The following is a 21,051-nucleotide window of genomic DNA, read 5'->3' on the forward strand; positions in this document are numbered from 1 at the left end:
TACTCACTTCAGGATGGTCTCTGTACACACTTCAGTAAGCCACTCATTATATAGTATACTCACCTGTATCTGGTTAACCTTCCCCCTCCCCACAACAAAATCATTCCCATTAGCGGTTTCCCATCTCAAGTCAACAGTGTGCTTACTTTTCTGTAAACAATCCAATCTGACTGGATCCTCCACATTGCTACTTGTTTTTGCTTTTTTTTTTTCACCAAAGGAAAGGAAGGGCAGAGAGAAACATGTTCCTGGTACCTGGTGCAGTCACCTAAAAGTTAACCTGGTGCTATGACATTTTTATTTGTTCATATACACTAAAACTATAGTTGTTAGTGTCTGAGGGAAAAATCATCTCAGAGAAGTTAATATTGGTAAATTCAGTATTTCCGGTTGTAAATTAGGTAGAATTAACTAAACCATAATGTCACCTTATCACTGCCTACTGAAAAAAGCAATAGCTACTCAAAGGTGTGATGTACGTGTTCATAGATTAAAAATTAAGATGATCACTAGACAAGAGTCAGTGGAAAATAAGTAGCAGTTTTGCACCAATGCAAGACAAAATATACTTTATTGTGACAGCAAATGCACATAGTGCTATAGGTAAGGCATGCTACTAGCAGTCTGCATATAATCAAAGGCCAGTATGGAAATGAATGGGAATCAATGCTGTTTCTTAATGCTTGAAGATTTAGTCCATGGTGAAGGAAAGAGAATTTGTGTCCACATACCTCAAATGCAGTATTATACACCTACCAAATCAAGAGACATATGCCTCTAACCAAGAGCCCAAAGGCAAATAAGAGAAAATCCTAACTGTACTCAAAAGTCACTTTTAATATCAATGACAGGATGATTTTGCCAATTAATTTAGGACAAATTTCATCTCTAGGCAAAGACTATATTTTCAATCATAACATTTACTGCTATAGAACCTAGAAATTGAGCAAACAGCCATTCATTCATTGATTGAAGTATTTAGTCAATTTTAATGCCATTTATTCCACCAGAAACAAATACTAAAATACCTAGAAATGGTTTGGATAAAGAAACATTTACACTTTAATACTTCTTAATGCTGTAAATTTTGGGCTCAAATAACCCCGAGTCAAATTTGATCCCTATCAACTCGAAGGGACCAAGTACAGTTTTGATTTCAACACCTGAACTTCTGAGGGAAAATCTGAGAAAATAATACTAGAAGATCTAAATCCTTTGATGTAACTATCAGGCTCTACAGACTTGTCAAAATCAATGCAAAACTGAAGAGGATATGCTGAAATGCTTTGCAAAGCATTTTTAGATAGGCTGCTTCACTTCCCTCCATTTAAAACACATGCAGAAGAAATGCTTTCTGCATGAATGCACACGGACATTCTGTTCAGTTGTTTTCTAAATGCAATACTGTGGTTTTAAACAGTATGCTTTAATTTAAACAAACAAGTATCTTATATACAGTCAATTTAGTTTAAGAGATGAAAAGAAACACTACTATGAAAATTACTTATCAAATACTCTGCTCTTTTGAAAGGTGATTTTAAAAGCAACACAGGACCAAAAACATCCAACTATTACTTTATTTATATTACTATGCTTAAGTTACATGGAAAAGACAACCAAGCAGTTCTGCCCCATATCAGGAAAAGTTTCCAATCAACACCAATTATGTGGTGACAAACAACTAGGAACGGTGACATCTTTGGGTCAAGACTGACAAGGAAGAATGGGCTCTGATGCTACGGTTCATCTCCAACAAGAATATGGCACAATGGCCAGCACAAGCAATACTAACACTGAACCTTTAGCGCTGGTCACAAATTCGGATCTCTTCTCTGAAGCTAGCAAATCAAGTGAAATAACTGGGTTTTAAAAAAAAAGTCTTAAAATGAAGCCCAAATAAATTTAAAAACCATGCTCTTGACACATTTTCCTTTCAAAATTTACATAAAATACTTTTTCACTCTTAATAGCCCAGATTTTTTTCCTCACATAGCCCACCATGTAGCTGCAGATAGACTATTCTGCCTCAAGATGTAAACACAGGGGGGAAAAAAAGGCATCTGCATAATATTCTCTCTACACACTGCTGTTGGATGGAAAATAGAAAATTTAAAAAAAAAGGAAAGAAAGGAAGGTTCCATCATAGATTCTCACAACCTCTTGTTCCGCAGTTCATGAATCCGACTCTGATGCTAAGGTGACAGTGTATGTAAGTAGATTTTTGTTTTCAGTGAAGGAGACCTGGGAAAAGATGGATTTCTCTCTTTTTCTTCAAGAGTTATCAGATGGTACATGCTCCTCAAAGCCCTCACTTTCTCGAACTAGAGCGCGTTCCAGGATCACACGACCTTCCTTATAACGCTGGCTGTCTTCAGTGGCAAACTCATAGATCCATCCCAGTTTGCTATTGCAGTTTTTGCAGCTCACGTCTCGAACCATGTGGCGGCCAGTGAGCATGACTCGATCTTGAACTTCACTATACTGTAGGTTAACTACCTAAGAAACACATGAAAACAAAATTGCAAAGGCATGTAAATTATCTGCCAAAAGCGGTACACAATATTTTTGTTGGTGAAAGAACAGCAACTTCAGAAAAGCAGACAGCAGTTGTTTGTCAAACCTGCAACACACTTTCCAAGAGCTATTTTTGACAAACTGATAGGACAGGTAAACACCTATACTGAACTGGATATGTAATGCAATCATGTATTGTATTACCCTAAGCCACCGTATTTATAGACATTAATTATGCTTCTGTTTTATAGCGAAGAGTCCTTAACTTGGGGTCATAAAATGTAGGTCTGGGTCCAACTGTTATAATTAACCATTCAATGATGAGTGTAGATAAGACTACCATACAGAACAGCCTAGTATACAGCAGGTATTCCATAAAGAGAAGTTTGTAAAATTTGTTTCTGAAACAATTTTATCTACTAACAGACTGGGGGTAGGTTGTAATATATGGTTTTCAAGTGGGTTCAAAGAATCTATGGAAGAATTTCAAATGACTCTGAACACCCAATAACCCTCCCTGCTTAATTTTTCTGTAAAGAGCCAGATATTTTTGGCTTTGAAAAGGGCTATCTGGCCTTTGTTATAGCTATTAAGCTCTGCTGTGGTAGCACAAAAGCAGCCGTAGATAATACACAGATGAATAAACATGGCTGTGGTTCATTAAATTTTACTTAGAAAAACAGGCAGTTAGCCTGCCATGGTGTGCCAACCCCTGCTCTATACCTAAATAAAGACCAAGATGTTTATACACTATCAATTCTTTCAGAGAAAATACTTGTTTTTAAATGGTAGAGAGGGGTGTCCCCTGGGGAAGTTCAAGTTGAGTATCTAAGAACAGTACCTTGGACTAGTTCTGTAGTTCAAGGATATTTGGAATATCTAGAAATTCAACTTTGCTAGTACCCATTAGACACCAGGAGGCAGAATCACATCAACCAATGTGAAAGCAAGCCAGAAATGAGAGAAGGAGGCAGACTATACATTAATTTGTAAGTCAGGAAACACTTTGGTTAGCAAACCTATTAGCCAAATCATAATCAGAAAGATGACTGGTAAATTAGAGCAGGAAGTTGGTTAGATGATCCTTATTCACTTGCACTGTCTAACTACAACAGCTTAATGCAGCTATCTCCCTGTAAGGGTAAATTAGTGTTATGGGGGTGTTTCAGACCCTTCAATAGTCTGTGAAGTCACTACCACATTCTTACCCTGAGTGTCTCCTGAAGTAATGGAGATCACCCTTATCATAACACAATCCTTAAAACCCTCAAGCCTAAAAATCACAAGTCTAGTAATGCTTTCCTGAAGTCCCAAAGACAAACTAGCAGGCAATTTCTATGGAGTGCAGCTCTCATTCTGAATCTTCTTGGTCTCTCCATGCTCTGAGGGGTATTCTGGTATTGCTATCAAATATATCCACTGAACCTACTGAGGAAATGAAACCAGTTTTCCCCACAAACCTTGTTAAAAAGAAATGCTCTGCCAGTGGCGCCTGTGAATCGAGTGGAGATGAGTTCCGAACGGTTGGTCAGGATCGTATCGCAGTTTGCACAGGAAAACAGACGGGTACCACCGATATGATCAAGGAAAATCCTGCCCATTTTTAAAGCTGAAGCTCTAAAAACCTGGGAACAGATGAAAAAGGACAAGAAATGCATTACGATTTTTTAACTTGTTAGGATCTACTTAGGTGTCACAGAGAACCATTTATATACACATATATGATCTCTTCATAGTACTTAATACATGAAATAGCTGACTCTGAATGAAAGGATCCAAAGTTCACACATGGACCAAATAGGCAAACTCAAGCTAAGAACACTTCAGAAGCAACGAGTCAAGGAAGTAAACATTCTCATTAGGAAGGCCAAAGAATATCCCTTCTCTTTTGATTGGTATGAAAAACGCAAGGAGACAGTGTGCAATATCAAACCAAATGATGAGAAACACCAGCAGAAAGGTGAGAAAAACGGTTAAGCACAGGGTTCTCCATTCTGGAGAAGGAAATAGCAACCCACTCCAGTATTCTTGCCTGGAGAATCCCATGGACAGAGGAGCCTGGTGGGCTATAGTGCATGGGATCGTGAAGAATCGGACATGACCAAGCAGCTAACAAGTATATATTCTGAGTATCTGTAATTTGAGAAAAGACTTATGGGACAAGAGTGTGCTGCTTTGAGAGCATGGGGTGCCTGGTTTCTCTGGTCATCAGGTGCATCAACAACCATGTAGGTGATGGCACTAAAGTAGTAAGTTTGAGTCTGTGGAGCACTATACTAGGTGCTTTGTTGTTGCTGTTTAGTCGCTAAGTCGTGTCCGACTGTTTTGTAACCCCATGGGCTGTAGGCCACCAGACTCCTCTGTCCATGGGATTTCCCAGGCAAGAATACTGGAGTGGACTGTCATTTCCTTCTCCAGAGGATCTTCCTGATCCAGGGTGAACCTGCATCTCCTGCATTGGCAGGCGGATTCTTTATCACCAAGCCACCAGAGAAGCTTTACTTATTTCAAAATCATCACAACAACTCTGTGAGGTTGTCACCTCCAGTTCATAGATTATTCAAGGTTACTAACTGGTCAAAGGTCACACAGCTTTCAAGCACAGAAAATCATGACCAGAATATGGCTCACTCAAGTCAAAGCCAAAATTTTTCTGTTACTCTAACACTGACTCCTCTAAGAAGAGGACATACAAGATGGTCTAGGCTGGCATAAGGTTAGGAAAATAAGAAAAGAGAAGAGAAAGATGAGCCGTTATTATATAACTTACTATATTTAAGAAAGTCTTTTGATTCAATAAATCACAGAAGTGCTGAAACATTGGAAAAAAAAGCTCTGAATCCAACTTCTGAAACAAGGATAATCACACTCCAATATTTTAAAAGTTGAGTTAATACATGTAACTTCTTAAATTCATTGCAATTAATCTCCCAAAACAGCACATTTTTAGAGATCTAGGTATAATCAAGAATACACTGTAGCTTTTCATTTTAAAAAGAATGTATTCCTTTGTGTAGTGATCAACTCCTGTGTTTCAAATACTTAATATTATTTGTCTTTAAAACATCATATAGAGCTGATATAGCTACTGCTATGGAAAAGAAAAATGTAGAATCCATGTGCAATCCAGTGTCATCTTAAACTTGGGGAAATTCATTACAAATTAAAAAGAAAATTCCATTCCTTCTAACATCTGTCAACTTCAGCCATGAGGCAGTTTTAATGTCATCAGAAATGTGACATTTCTGTCACCAAGATAATTATGACTCCCACTAAATACTATGATATGAAAGTTCAATACGTTATGAAAAACAAATAGTAAATATACAATTTATAGCTAGTAAACAAGAGTGTCAACAAATAAATCCTGGGTAAAAACATAAGACTTAAAAAATGACATTTAGCTTTCTTGATTATATTTCTGCAAAATGACAATAAAAGACTTGCTGCCTATTATTTCAGTCTTTAGGATAGAATTACTTCTCCCAGATGCCTAAGAATACAGTATTTGTTACACAAAGCTCAAAGGGTGCAAATCTGAGGCCTGCTGGCTGAATTCATTTGATGGCATAGCAACACAGCAGTGAACAAAACAACCCTTCCCACACCAAAACATTAGTGTTCAATTAGGCCCAGGGTTTTTAGTTTTTAATAAAAAAGTTGAGAATCATTTAAAATTTGAGAGATTTCATTAACAGCCTGTTTTGAGCATTTGTTTTTAAACAATGGGGAGAGCTGGCAACACAGGACATATATTCTCATATGGTAACAACTGGCTAGAGTTGAGAGGTGCCTTCAACTCTCCCCACAAGGTCATTTCATTTTTATCTATTTTGTGCCACATAATTACTTTACCTGTAAGACATCTGAGTTTATGACTCCTGATCCAAATAAAGCATTCAGTGATCCTGTGAGTAGTTGATTTTGGTCATGTTTCTTACTACCAGTCATTTACAGAAAGGAATCACCAGCAGGGTTTTATGGCAACACCTCTGAAAATGTACTCCTCAGTTTTTATTTCTCTAAAAACTAGTATTTGTGCGGTCATTTATCCTCCAGCTTGGGCTTCTGGGAACTGTTATTTTCAAGCCAACGTTTCTTCAAACTTTCAAATACAATACTCATCTAACTTACTTCAACAATAATTCAGGAATAACCAGATATTTTTGACTTGACTGATAGCAGATGCAATACTACTGAGGAAAATATTCTGAACTTCAAAACAAACTCTTCCTATACCTTCTGCCTATATCATTCTATCTTTGGTTCAGTATTAATAGCTGTGACCATTTGCTCACTACTGGATACAGGAAAACTATTTCTGAATGGGGTAAATAGATTTTACATCATGCTTTCTCTTTCTTGCTTCAAATTCAGACTATTTTTAACTTTTACCCAACTATCTTTACTGAATTCAGTTACATGATTCATTACAAGACCAAAAATATCTATACAGACTCACTATTCCTAGTTGTGGTTGCCATGTATAGAGTTCTATATATGTATATAGAACTGTAAAATGTAGTTCTCATTTGCCAAAACAGATAAGCTACAATGCCAGATAATCTATCAGAAGTGAGCAAAACACTGCTTTCTGTCAAAGATGTCTGGAACACAGAAAAATCTTCGCAGGCCATTGAATTTCACATGTTAGGCCTTCACCTCACCAGGTTAGGAGTGCAACCTAGTGCTCATTTACCCTGTGCACACTCAGGAGACTGATGGCAAGCATACCGGCACTTCACCACAGAAGGGGAAGGTCATTTAAAAGCTATGGCAAAACACCTGAATTAGGTTTCTCTGGACCTAGGCAATATATTGAACTCTGCCTTAGACTTGATATTTAGTATCAACATCATATGGGACACTGCATTCAGTACTTCACTTATCACATTCAACCTTAATAATTTCTTAGTAGGTATGTATTATCCTACTTTTGTAGAGGAAGACATAAAGGCTGTAACTTTATGAAACTGGCCAAACTGGGATCTGAACTAAATTCTGCTCCAGCTCTTTTAACCCCGCTTACTCTCCAGTGACCAGAAAAGACAGCCAAATTCAGTCTTTCTCCCTCAGATTTCTCACACACCTCTCCTGCCTCCATGCTGAGCCACTTACATTCCCTAACTTCGCTGGTGGCAACTCTAATCCCTCTCCTAAACCAGAAACCCTGGCAACTTCTTTAAGAAACTGCAAAATTGAGAAGACCTCCTAGATCACTTTTAAAGGTCTTTCTTCCTCATTCTTCATCAATAACTTAGTTCACATTCTCATCACTTCTAGAGCTATGAAAGTAAGGTACTTTAGCCTTATGTACTTATAAAAGGCATGTACTTCAGACACCCCTTTCTAAGAGCTTATCCTGTCAGAAACTTTTTACCTGATAGGATAGTATGTAGCTTATTCTTTAAACTACATTTTCTTAAAGGAATAATTGACATAAAATTTGGCCACTGTTAAGTGTACAAATGAATGATTTTTAGTAAATTTACAAAATTGTGCTACCATCACCACAAACCAGCTTTTTAGAATATTTTCATCATCTCCCCAAATCCCCACAAACCCTTCCACAATTAATTTCCATCTAATTGTTTTTACATCCAAATTATTTCCCAGGTCACGTACACACTGCTATGTTTAAAATGGATAACAAAGACTTGTTATATAGCACATGGAATTCTGCTCAGTGTTACGTGCCAGCCTGAATCGAAGGTGGGTTGTGGGGAGAATAGATACGTGTATATGTACTGCTGAGTTCCTTTGCTGTACACCTGAAACGATCACAGCATTGTTAACTGGCTATACCCCAATACAAAATGTTTAAAAATAAATTAATTAAAAAAAAACTAAATTATTTCCCAGGTATGCTAATCACCTTGCTTGGACTTAAAAGAGTAACAGTATTTTCAGTCACACATTTGTAAAATATCTTAAGTGTGAGCTGCTTTCACAGATGACTAACATTCTCTGTTGATTCTGAGGGCACTTACTGTATCCTTAAGTAATGTGTGTTTTGGAATCAGTGTTGAAGTTCAAGTTTATAACCAAAATTCTGCCAAACTTTTGGTCCTCTGTTAAAGACCAGTTGACCATATTTATGTGGGCCTGTTTCTGGGCTCTCTATTCTGTTCCACTGATCTATTTGTCTATTCCTTCACCAACACCATACTGTCTTGATTACTATAGATATATGCTAAGTCTTGAAGTTGGCTTCCCTTGTGGCTCAGCTGGTAAAGAATCCGCCTGCTAAGTGAGAGACCTTGGCTCGATTCTTGGGTTGGGAAGATCCCCTGGAGAAGGGATAGGCTCCCACTCCAGTACTGTGGACTGTATAATCCATGGGATCGCAAAGAGTAAGACACAACTGAGCAACTTTCACTTTCTTTCTATACTAAGCCTTTAAGTTGGGTCGTGTCAGTCTTCTGACTTAATTCTTCTCCTTCAATATTGTGTTGCCTCTCCTGGGTCTTCTGCTCTCTATAGAAACTTTAGAATCAATTTGTTGAGATATTCACAAAGTAACTTGCTTGAATTTGGACCGAGATTGCACCAAATCTACAGAACAAGTTGGAAGAAATGACATCTTGACAACATTGAGTCTTCCTATCCATGAACAGGCAAATTCTTTCCATTTATTTAGTTATTCTTGATTTCATTCATTAGTTTTATATTCTTCCTCACATAGATCTTGTACACATTGTTAGATTTATACCTAAATATTTCATCTTGGGGGGGAATGCTAATCTAAATGGTATTACATTAATTTCAAATTTCACTTGTTCACCACTGGTGCTGATTTACACATCACACACACATATACCCTGTTCATTAGTCTGGCTTATTGCTGAATATTTTCTTTAAAAGCAAGGGTCAGAAAACTAAGGCCTTCAGGCAATAATCAGCTCACCACCTGTTTTTACATGGCTTGCAACATAAGAAAGCTTTTTATACCTTAAGATGGTTGGGGAAGAAACACCAAAAGAATATTTTTGTGACACATGAAAATTACATGAAATCCACATTTCAGTGACCATACATAAAATTTTATTGGAACACAGCCAGACCCATTTGTTGATACTTGGCTGCTCTTTCAGTATAATGGCAGAGTTTGAGTAGTTGCTACTGAAACCTTATGGCCCACAAAGTTCACAATATTCACCATCTGGCCCTTGAAAGAAAGTGCACTGACCCTTGCTGAAAAACTTGTTCAGATAGCAAAAGAGCTCTTCTTTAGAAAGTAGGCAATCTTTCCCAGAAAAAAGGAAACTTGGTTGGCATTCAGGTTTAAGGATCAACAGGAATATGTGGCACAATCAATTTAATCCCACTTCCATTTTCTTCATGGGTTTTCTAACTAAAGTCTTCAACTTTCTGTATCAAGTTCAGCGTGTTGAAGATCAACAATACATAGATTATAAAAACAGAAAGTATAACTAGCTGCTGCCTCCTCCTCTCTCCACCCCCAGGATTTAAACAATGTATCCCAAATACTGGAACTCTGGGTTCAAATCTTAGCTCTGCTGCTTAAAAGTTGTGTAAACTTTGGATAAGGTATCCTCACCTGTTTCTTCATCAATAAAATGGTGGTATCAGTATTCATCTCTGAGCTGTGGAAATTACATGGCACTACACTGAGAACAGTGCCTGGCACACAATAAATACTAAATAAAGGTAAATCTAGTAAAACTAGATTACCTTCTTCAACATTCTCCACCCTAACCTCCCTCTAATTATAGATGAAGAAAGCAAGGTTCAGAAAGAAAATAAAATCAACAACAATTTAATTAACTAGCTTCATTTCTTGTTAACCATGGCAAAGCTAAGTGACCAAGTGACAGAAATGACATGCAGAAGGAAAGCTAGAAACTTTTGAAGCATCTCAAATTCTTAGTATCATAATTCTAGGTCTTAAAATAGGCACTTACCCTCCCTGTAACTAATAATCCAGTTCAGATTCAATCCTGGCAAGCAGAATTCACAGAAGGAGGAATCACACTCCCCAGCCCTAAAAATACCAGGGAGGCATCTCTAAGAACCCTCTGGTAGGAAAACACCCAATTCACAAACTTTGTGTTTTTTTTTAAATTATTTCCTCAGGGCATTGCCACAGACAACAAACAGAGCACACACTCCACCCAACTCTATCACTGGACAGGTAAGAGGGGCTTTTCCACTACCCTAGGAGTTGGTGGGCAAATGCAAGACGCAAAGACTCTCTCCTGCAGGGACCTAAGTGTGCAGGAGCCTAGTGCAGAAAGGGTTAAAGGAATCTGCCCTTCCAGGAGAGGCTCTGTGTTGCAGAAGTCTGGCTGAAACGGAAACATGTGAAAACAAGCTGGTATATCTAGTTTTCAGTCTCTTCACTCTCCAAAACAAAAGGAACAAAACCCAAAGACAGCCCTTGGCTGATTACTATAATTAACACTTAATCTCTACTGTAATCTCATCAACTATTTCATACTGGTTTATGGTAAGTTCTATTGAAAATCTACAAGAGAAAATAATAAATTGACTTTGATCCATAAAACCAGTTCTCCAATTTTTGTACAAAATATTCATCAAGCCAAGGTTTCAGTGAAACAAGTTGTGCTTTCCTCTAGTTCTCTTATAAAAAGTGACCAGTTTACTTTGCTGTTTCAAATGATGTTCTAGTTGTGGCATCAGGTCTTCATTTGACAGTAACTTATATTTTTCTTTTTGCTCTCCAAATAATGTCTTGTTATTAAATGTTTTCCAAGTTTATTATGTTTCTATAATTCTGTTTAGTCATCACTTGAAAATAAGACTAGTCATGTAACTCGGGGAGTCAGCTAAACAATCTCACCAAAACAGTTTTTGGCAAGGCAAACTCAAGATCTCTCTACTTTGTTGTGATGCAATACCATGAGTCAAAAAAGTCTCTAACTGGATGGACTGGAGTATAATTCAACTGTCTGGTTTCCTGATTCATGTGTGAAGTAGCAACTTTCATGTCACAGCTAACATTCAGTTCCTACACCACCAACATTACTACACAGGATTACCAGAGAAACTGATACTGGTTTATACAACCAGTTAGGCACTATGAAACCTAAAATGACACTCTCAGCAGGATTATACTTAGTAGGACTATCTTCACATCTCAATATTTAGAACTAGCTTCACATCTCATGGACTGTTTTTTAGAGGGTAGTAGCTAGTTTAATCTCACATTTAGACTTAATTTTGGCCTTAATTCCCTTCCTTTTTTATTTTCTAAACCTTTTTTTTATCCTCTCCTACCACTTAAATAAAGCAAAGGCAACTAAACCTAGGCAAAGATCCTCAAGGATCCAAACAGATATTTCAGATGTAGCAACAAGTATTTTGTATGTTGTTAAAATCCAATTTAGGTTCCTGTATAGAGTTAAATAACTTTCTTAAGCACATTTCATCAACATGCTCTCCTATAGACAAGATGGCTGCCAGATATAAACTTAAAACAAAACATGCCCCCTCAAAGGAGCAGGCCTGTATTAGGCCTTGAGCTGGGCGAGAATGTGCTAAAGGAAGACACTGGTCACTTCCAAAGAGCATGACATTTGCCTGGTATTCTAGTACAAAAGTGAAAGTTGCTTAGTTGTGCCCCACTCTTTGCAACCCCACGGACTATGCAGTCCATGAAATTCTCCAGGCCAGAATACTGGAGTGGATAGCCTTTTGCCTCTCCAGAGGGCTTCCCTGATAGCTCAGTTGGTAAGGAACCCACCTACAATGCAGGAGACCCCAGTTCGATTCCTGGGTTGGGAAGATCCCCTGGAGAAGCGATAGGCTCCAGTATTCTCTGGATTCCCTTACAGCTCTGCTGGTAAAGAATCCGCCCGCAATGAGGGAGACTTGGGTTCTATACCTGAGTTGGGAAGAAACCCTGGAGAAGGGAAAGGCTACCCGCTCCACTATTCTGGCCTGGAGAATTCCAAATACAGTCCATGGGGTCGCAAAGAGCGAGACACTTCAGAACGACTTTCCCTTTCTAGTACAAAGTACCAAATTCCTTTAGCTCCACCTTCTAAGCCTCCAGGCCTTTTTTTCTCTCCTAAGCCTGTGTTTGCCCAAGAGTAATCCAAAGCCTCTTCATTTTCTAGGTCTAATCAATACCAATCCACTTTATAGAACGCTTCCTATTTCATTCTTATTTCTCATTGTCCTATTTTTGAACTCTCATAATACTCATTTTATAAATTACTAATATTTAACTGTTACCCTTCATTTCCCTATGCCTTTTTACTAAAAATCATTAGTTTCTAGAGAAAAGCTGGCAATTTCTTTGCAATTTCCTTCTCATCTAACACACAGTACAAGTATGCAATAAACCTTTAGAAAAAGATTACACCAAGACCCTTCGCATCTGGCACAAATATGCACCCTGGATACACTGCATACATTTTGGGTCATCTTTGTTGGAACACAACAGCTACACTATGTGCGACTGCGCAAAATTAGTTAATACCCTATTATCCTCAGTTATTTCACCAGCAAGTCTAACTTTCCAAAAACACAAGGTCAGCCTGAGATTACTTTGTTTTCCATCTGTCAAGGAGATCTGCAATAAAAATCCTCAGACTACCAACAGGGCTCTGTAAACAGAAAAAATTTAAAAATAAATAAGCTGTCCACCTTCCCAGACCCTCCCTGAAAGAGAAGACTAATAGATGTCGGGATAAAACAGATTCTTTTAGTATTTCAGTTTTCTAGCCTCCGCTGTCTTCAATACTCATTGTCCTACCTACAAGTGCAGCTTAAACGAGAGGCCAGAGCGTGCCTACCGCCCTACCCACGAGGAGAGGAAGGATGCAGTTCGCCGTGGGGACTGCGGGCGACCCCCGCGCCGGGTGTGAACAGCCGCAGCCGCCCAGGCCCCGAAGCCCCGGCTGGCCCCAGCTGATTGCCGGCACGTGACGCCGCGGGCCAATCGGGAGCGGACCGGGCCCGAGCGCGGCGCGGCCCGGCCTCCTCCGGCACAACAAACAGAGGCCGGAAACAGCTGAGCGGGCCGCCCCGCGGCCCGGGTCGCCCGACGGCCGCCCAACAGTCGCGCCACGCCCTCCAGTCAAGTGGGCGGGGACCCCCTCCCTCGTCCCAGGGTCTCCTGGGGCGCAGGAGGGCAGGGTGGCGGGCATCCAGCCTTTGCGGGACAGCAAACAAAAGCCACCACAGCCACCCCGCCGGTGGCAAGTGCCAGCCGAGTGAGGATGTGGCCCTTTTGAAGGACGGGCCACGCCGTGGCGTTATTACGGCCGCATATTTCAGAGTCGAGTTTAGACTTCACTTCGTGGCTCCCGCGGCGACCTCCGCGGCGCGGAGCCCGGGGCGCGCCCCCGACGCTGCGGCGGGGACGCGGCCCGTGGGGGCGGGGCAGCCGAGGCTGTGGGGTCTCCGGCCAAACTGCCCGCGGACCGGCTGCCTGAGGCCCCGGCCGCGACGTGCAGGGCCTCCGAGGTTGCGCTGGGGCTGGAGGGCGCGGGCGCCAAGCTGGGGGTCGCGGCTGTTGCGATCGCGCCAGTCGCCGGGGTTGCGCGGCGGGGGCGGGCCGACGGCGGCCGCCGCGCCTGGGCCTCACAAAGAGGAAACAGGCCAGCTCGTCAGTCCGCAGCCCCGGCACCAGGGCCCGCCCTGAGGGACGAGGGTCGGCCGCGCTAGGACCCCCGAGGGAGCGCGGAGAGGGACAGGCACTTCCTGCCTGGGCCCCCCGCCCTGGGCCGATCCAGAGTGTTTCGAAGCCTCCGATCCGGAGAGGCGCCTCAGCCCCTACCCGGCCCCGAGCCCAGCCCCCCGCCCGCCGCACTCACCCCGAGCGGCTGTGAAGTCGGCGGCCGCCTGCGGCTTTTCGCTTCTCAGCTGGGATGAAGCCCCTTAGCCACCAGAGTCTTCAGGTTTAGTCAGGCCCTGGCCTTGGCCCCGCCTCTCCCTGGTTGGGCCTCGGCGTCAATCACCCGGTGTAGCTCCGCCCCTCGGACGGTCGGCTCTCCCGGTTGGTCCAGAACGCCTTTCATTTCTAGGCCCCGCCCTCACCCGGGTATCCTGCCCCTTCCGCTAGGCCCCGCCCCTTCTCTGGCGCACCCTCCCCCACTCCCTCTCCAGTCTGCGTCTAGGCCCACCCCTCCGAGAAGCCGCAAGACCCGGGGCAATCTCCCTGCAGCTCGCCCCGCCCCGATCCAACACCCAGGACCCGGAGAGCCAATCAAAGAGGCTAACTCTGCCCCCTCTCTTGAGGCAGCCAATGTGGAGAGACCTAAGATCCACCCCGCTTCCCAGCTGAGAGCACACAACATAGCGTCCACGTGAGTCAGCTTCTTAAAGGAGACTGCCCAGCCTTTCTAACAGAGGCAGCTGTGCGACATCTCGCGTCATCAGCGTCACCAGGTGGTGGATAGGGCCTAGTTTCCTGAGGCCTAGTGATGACAAATGAAAACAGACTGTTTTTCTAGGCAAAGGAGGTACCCAGATAGCTTAAATGCACCATGTAATTAATTTTTTTGAGATTGTTTACTCTTTCTTGCCCTTATAGTAGGCCACGTTTTACTTATAAAGCCCAAACCTTTAAGTGTGGGCATACAGGAACTCCTGAAGAAAGGATTTTTCTAAGTGTGGCTGAACTTTATTCATAACTACCTGAGTTCTTTCTTGGTGGTGGAAGCGATTATGCAAAAGATGAGAAAGTTCAGACTCTTCTACTTGAAGAGTTTCTGCTTCAGAGAGTTTGGAGATTTGTTGAAAAGGATTGAATTCCCTTAATACTCGTCAATGCTTAAGCTGGAAAGTTTTGTCTCTCATTAAATTAGAATTTCCCAGGTAATTACTTTAATGGTCTTTGGATGACCTTCAGGATAAAGAAGAAATGTTTGACGATGCCTCTTTCTTAGGTAACAAACAGTAACATCTGAGACTAATCTCCGAGGTGCTTAAAGCTATCTATAGTGGGACAGAGGTTTTAGCAAATCCTAGCATCTGATTCTTCACCAAGCCCCAAAACTCACCAGTATTTTCCTTCAGTTCAGATAAAAACCTGAATATTAAAGGCAAAAGGACTGTCTTTTGATAAGTGAGCTTTTCATGAGATGAGGAAAATTTAAACTTCTAAAGTTTTTTCTCATTAATTTGCTTTTACTTAGTATTAATTACAAAATACACATGTTCATTGTAAGAAGGTCATACTATCTCATTTCATAACAGAGACTTCTGTCCCCTGCTTAAAGCTTCATATGTAGCTGTGTATTCTTCCTGAAAAGAATGTGCAGGAAAGTACATTGCATCTCTTATTCCTTAACTTGCCTTTTTCACTCAGTATGCTATGGCCATCCTTCCATGTCAAATGTATCTTTCATCTACAAATTTGTCTCCATAGTTTTTCATAGTAGGACTTCATCTTTTATTAAACATTACGTTTTCTACTTATAGAAAAGTAGGTTCCCTTCAATCTTTTGCTATTAAAATATTTTTTAGAACCTGAATTCATTGATAAAATATTGCTCAAATATTTCTGAATAGAATCATTTGAAAAGGATATACATATAATGCCTAAACCCCAAGGAATGAGTTTTTCTCAAAGTGAGCAATGTAAGTACCAGGTAAAACAGTGGGAAAGGTAATTATTAATTTAACAAATACATATAAAACACTTCCTATTTCAAATACTTTAAAATTAGCTCACTTTTTTTTTTTTATTAGTTGGAGGCTAATTACTTCACATTTCAGTGGGTTTTGTCATACATTGATATGAATCAGCCATAGATTTACACGTATTCCGCATCCCGATCCCCCCTCCCACCTCCCTCTCCACCCGATTCCTCTGGGTCTTCCCAGTGCACCAGGCCCGAGCATTTGTCTCATGCATCCCACCTGGGCTGGTGATCTGTTTCACCATAGATAGTATACATGCTGTTCTTTTGAAACATCCCACCCTCACCTTCTCCCACAGAGTTCAAAAGTCTGTTCTGTATTTCTGTGTCTCTTTTTCTGTTTTGCATATAGGGTTATCGTTACCATCTTTCTAAATTCCATATATATGTGTTAGTATGCTGTAATGTTCTTTATCTTTCTGGCTTACTTCACTCTGTATAATGGGCTCCAGTTTCATCCATCTCATTAGGACTGATTCAAATGAATTCTTTTTAACAGCTGAGTAATATTCCATGGTGTATATGTACCAGAGCTTCCTTATCCATTCATCTGCTGATGGGCATCTAGGTTGCTTCCATGTCCTGGCTATTATAAACAGTTAAAATTAGCTCACTTTTTATAACAACCCAAAGAGGTAGGTTCTGCTATCATCCCCATTTTACAGCTAAATAAACTGAGGCATATTAACCAACTTATCCAAGGTCCCCAAATAGACATATTGGATACAATATTTATAAACTTGTGAAAGAATGATTAAAACCAATTTTAGAAAGATTAGGTGTTGGTGTTGTGGTGTTGGTGTTGGTGTGGTGTTTGGAGTTAGAATCCAAATATGAGAAAAGGATGGCAGATAGGAATAGAACTAAAGGAGCAGGTTTTAACTTTAACAAGAATGGTTCCACAGAATGAAATGATTGTATGTAGGCATTCTAAGGAGAGTATTTTCAAAGATAAACCAGAAGTTTTATTCTAGGTGATTGGTAGAGTGATGATTTTCTATTGCTAGGTATAGGGTGGTTGAGAAGATTTAATATTTATTTGGTTGCATATGGTCTTAGTTATGGCACACAGGATCTTTGTTGCATCATTCAGGATTTTTGTTGCAGTGTGCAGACCTTCTAGTTGTGGTGCACAGGCTCTAGAGTATGCATGGTCTCAGTTGCCCTGTGGCGTGTGGGATCTTAGTTTCCCGACTAGGGATTGAACTTACATCCCCTGCATTACAAGGCAGATTCTTAACCACTAGACCACCAGGGAAATCCCAGGTTTAGAAAGTTGATTTAGGGTAAAACCTGATGGGTCTGAGCTGATGGTGGCCTGCCCTTTAGAAATAAAGAATTTACCACTGAAGATAATATAACGAATATGGAAGAGAAATAAAAAGAAAATTTGAGAGATTTGATATTTCCTCTTTTGATTTGTGTTATATCTATTAACTTGAATAAATTGGCAATTTATAATATCAAAACTTTCCCACAAAGAACATGGTATGTCTCCCCATTTATTCAAGTGTTCTTTTATGTCTTCCAGTGAAGCGTCATGATATAGCTGTCTTCCTTTAGGTTGTTCTTATCTTCTTAGATTTAAATTTAGATATTGTATATATTTCTGGGGATATTATGGACTGAATTATGCTCCCCCGATTCTTATGTTGTAGTCCTAAGCCCTCGTATCTCAGAATATGACTGGATATTGAGATAAGATCTTGGCCTTTAAAGAGTTGATTAAATTCAAATGAGGTTGTTAGGTTGGCCCTGAGAATAGTCTGACTGGTATCCATGTAAAAAAAGAGATTGGGATATACAAAGAGACACCAGCGTGTATGGGCACAGAGAGAAGATGGCCACTTGAAAACCAAGGAGAGAGGTTTCCACTAGAAACCAAACCTGCTGGCTCCTTGATCTTGGACTTCTGGTCCCCAGAACCATTAGAAATCAATTTCTGTTATTTAAGCCACCCAGTCTGTGGTATTTTGTTGTGGCAGCTCTAGCAAACTAATATAGGGGGTTACTGTGAGGAGAAACTTCTCCTATTTGCTATTATAACTCTAATGGGTCATTGTTATTTTTTATAGTAAAGATAATGATTTTGTAGTTTATTTTCTTTCCTGAATTTTCTGTATAGAAATTTGAATATTTCTGTCAAACAAATTCCTAGAAGTTATTCCTATTTTGTAAAGTTTCTTATTTTAAATAAAGGATGGGTGTGCAATTTTATCAAATACATTTTTAGTGTATTTTGGGATAGACATTTCCCCCTTTATTATATGTCTTTATATGATATATTACAGTTACCAACGTTGTAACCCAATGTTACACCGGATGTACATTTCTTAAAGAAAAGTCATCACTTGACATATGCTAACTCTGACATTCTTCGAGTCCAGAAAACAAGAAACAGGAATATTCCAACATACACCAACACACCATGGTGCTTTATTCTGGTTGCTGATTATACTTTCTGGCCTAAACTGTCTGATATTCTCCCAAATGGGTGAGTCAATAAAACTGCAAACCCTGGGTGAGGCTTTCAGAATGCCCTTCTATTGCTGTTTCCTTGGACCTCTCCTTTGCCCTGATGTGCCTTCCCTTGCTGTGACTTCCCTGACTATCACACTGGAGCTGCTGCTTTATAGGTATGATCACTTTTCAAGTGTGTGCTTCATGAGCAGTCTCCTATTGCCTCCTCACACTTCCCATGGCCTAGTAAACTTCCTTGCTTTGCAAGCCTGAAACTTGTGGACTTCCACCCACCTGTCTTATTCTCTGCAGATAGTTATGCTTCATAATAAGTCAGATGAAGACTTGGAAGTAAGCTACTTCAAAGTTTCTCCACTCAGTGTTTCTTCCCACATCACCTATTTTCTTGGTACTTTCTCCTGTGTTGGATGAAAACAGTTTTTCTTCTTTTCCAAAGTATGATGGTATTTCTATACCTGGATAAAGGTTTGAAGCTTGAAATCTCAGCTTGTCCTAAATTGAATCTATATTTCCTGTCTCAAGAGCAGAGACAAAAAACAATTTGCTTAGGACTAGGATGGTCACTCCCTTCTCATGTCTGGTAATGGACCACAGTCCACAACAACCCCCAACACGCACAACTTCTTCAATTGCTCTAAGTATTCATTGGACTCATATACATACATACAAGTGCCTTGTCCTCACATCTAACACTATAGTTTAGAAATACATAGCTTCTTATAAGCTCTTTATCTTTTCCCTTGCTTTATATTGATATCTGAGAGCCAAAGAATTGATGCTTTTGAACTGTGGTGTTGGAGAAGACTCTTGAGAGTCCCTTGGATTGCAAGGAGATCCAATCTGTCAATCCTAAAGGAAATCAGTCCTGAATATTCATTGGAAGTACTGATGTTAAAGCTGAAACTCCAATACTTTGGCCACCTGATGCAAAGAACTGACTCATTTGAAAAGACCCTGATGCTAGGAAAGATTGAAAGCAGGAAGAGAAGGGAACGACAGAGGATGAGATGGTTGGATGGCATCACTGACATGATGGACATGAGTTTGAGTAGGCTCCAGGAGTTGATGATAGACGGAGTCCTGGCGTGCTGCAGTCCATGGGGTTGCAAAGAGTTGGACATGACTGAGTGACTGAACTGAACTGATACTGACATCACATTCATTTCCGCCCATCCGTCCTGCTTCCCACAAAGTGGATGTTGCTTAGACCACAGGGACCAGGACTCCATCCTAGGGAAATGAAATCAGATCCTGAATGCTGCATAGAATAGAGCTGCCAGACTAGCTTGGAATTACAGAGTTTTTACTTTAACCTAAACTTATGAGAACTCTGGGTAATTTAAACAGAATAGCTCCTTTGGGAAGAAACAGATATATGTAAATATAATTTCAGATTAGTAATTAACATAAAAATATTAATAACTTATTCTGAGTTACAATCCTTCCACTTTACTAAAAGCTGTCTCAAAGGTCACTGATCATAAAATTCTCCTTTTTTTGTACCTGAAATCATCAGCCAAACATCCTTCTTCAGACTTGTATTCTCTTGGCTTTGGCAGTAGAATGATGACACCTTCTGCCCCACAAAGTTGTCTATGTTCTAATCTCTGGGATCTGTGTATGTTACCTTACATAGCAAATGGGATTTTGCAGGTGGGATTATGTTAAGGATCTTAAAATGGGGAGATTATTCTGGATTATCCTGGTAAACCCAATATAATGACAAGGGTCTTTATGAAAGGGAGGTAGGATGACCAAAAAGCATATGAAAAGATGCTCAATATCACTAATCATTAGAGAAATATAAAGCAAAACAACAATGAGATGTCACTTCACACCCATCAGGATTGCTATTCCTAAAAATAAAACAGAAAACAAAAAGTGTTGCCAAGAATGTGGAGAAATTGGAAGCCTGGTGCTCTGTTTTAGGGAATGAAAAATGGTACAGCTGCTATGGAGAAAAGTATGGAGTTTCCTCAAAAAATAAAAAAATAGAAGTACCGCATATGGTCCAACAATTCCACTTCTACATATATTCCCCAAGGAATTGAAAGCAAAGTCTTGAAGAGATGTTTGTGTACTTGTGTTCATAGCAGCATTATTCACAATAGCCAAAAGGTAGAAGTAACCTGAGTGCCCAACAATTGAATGTTTAAACAAAACATGATCTATCCATACCATAGTGGAATATTATTAAGTTTTAACAAGGAAAGACATTCTGACATATGCTATGACATGAGTGAATCTTAAAGACATTATGCCAAGTGAAATAAAGCAGACACAGAAGGACAAACTTTGTATGAGTTCATTTATGTGCAGTATCTAGAGTAGTCAAATTCAGAGAAACAGAAAGTAGCATTGTGGTTGCCAAAGTTACGGAGAGGGGATATGAGGAGTTGTTGAAGTGGAGTAGAGTTTC

General features: G+C 40.2%; 1 protein-coding gene across 2 annotated transcripts; it reads right to left on the bottom strand.

Annotated features, from left to right (window-relative positions):
* Nucleotides 1-552: 552 nt before the first annotated feature.
* Nucleotides 553-14,621, bottom strand: YPEL5 (yippee like 5). Of its 2 annotated transcripts, none has more exons than XM_043469026.1 (3): nucleotides 14,322-14,621; nucleotides 3,975-4,139; nucleotides 553-2,496 (listed from the first exon to the last, which is right to left on the bottom strand). In XM_043469026.1, exons 2-3 carry the CDS (start codon nucleotides 4,113-4,115, stop codon nucleotides 2,272-2,274), a joined length of 366 nt encoding a protein of 121 aa, XP_043324961.1. In that variant the 5' UTR covers nucleotides 4,116-4,139; nucleotides 14,322-14,621; the 3' UTR covers nucleotides 553-2,271. The 2 variants fall into 2 exon arrangements, with proteins under 2 accessions (XP_043324961.1, XP_043324962.1); XM_043469027.1 differs by lacking the exon at nucleotides 14,322-14,621 and adding an exon at nucleotides 13,259-13,385.
* Between the last annotated feature and the right edge of the window lie 6,430 nt (nucleotides 14,622-21,051).

The sequence above is a fragment of the Cervus canadensis genome, chromosome 5 (genome assembly GCF_019320065.1).
Source record: "Cervus canadensis isolate Bull #8, Minnesota chromosome 5, ASM1932006v1, whole genome shotgun sequence".
NCBI classification, from domain to species: Eukaryota; Metazoa; Chordata; class Mammalia; order Artiodactyla; family Cervidae; genus Cervus; species Cervus canadensis.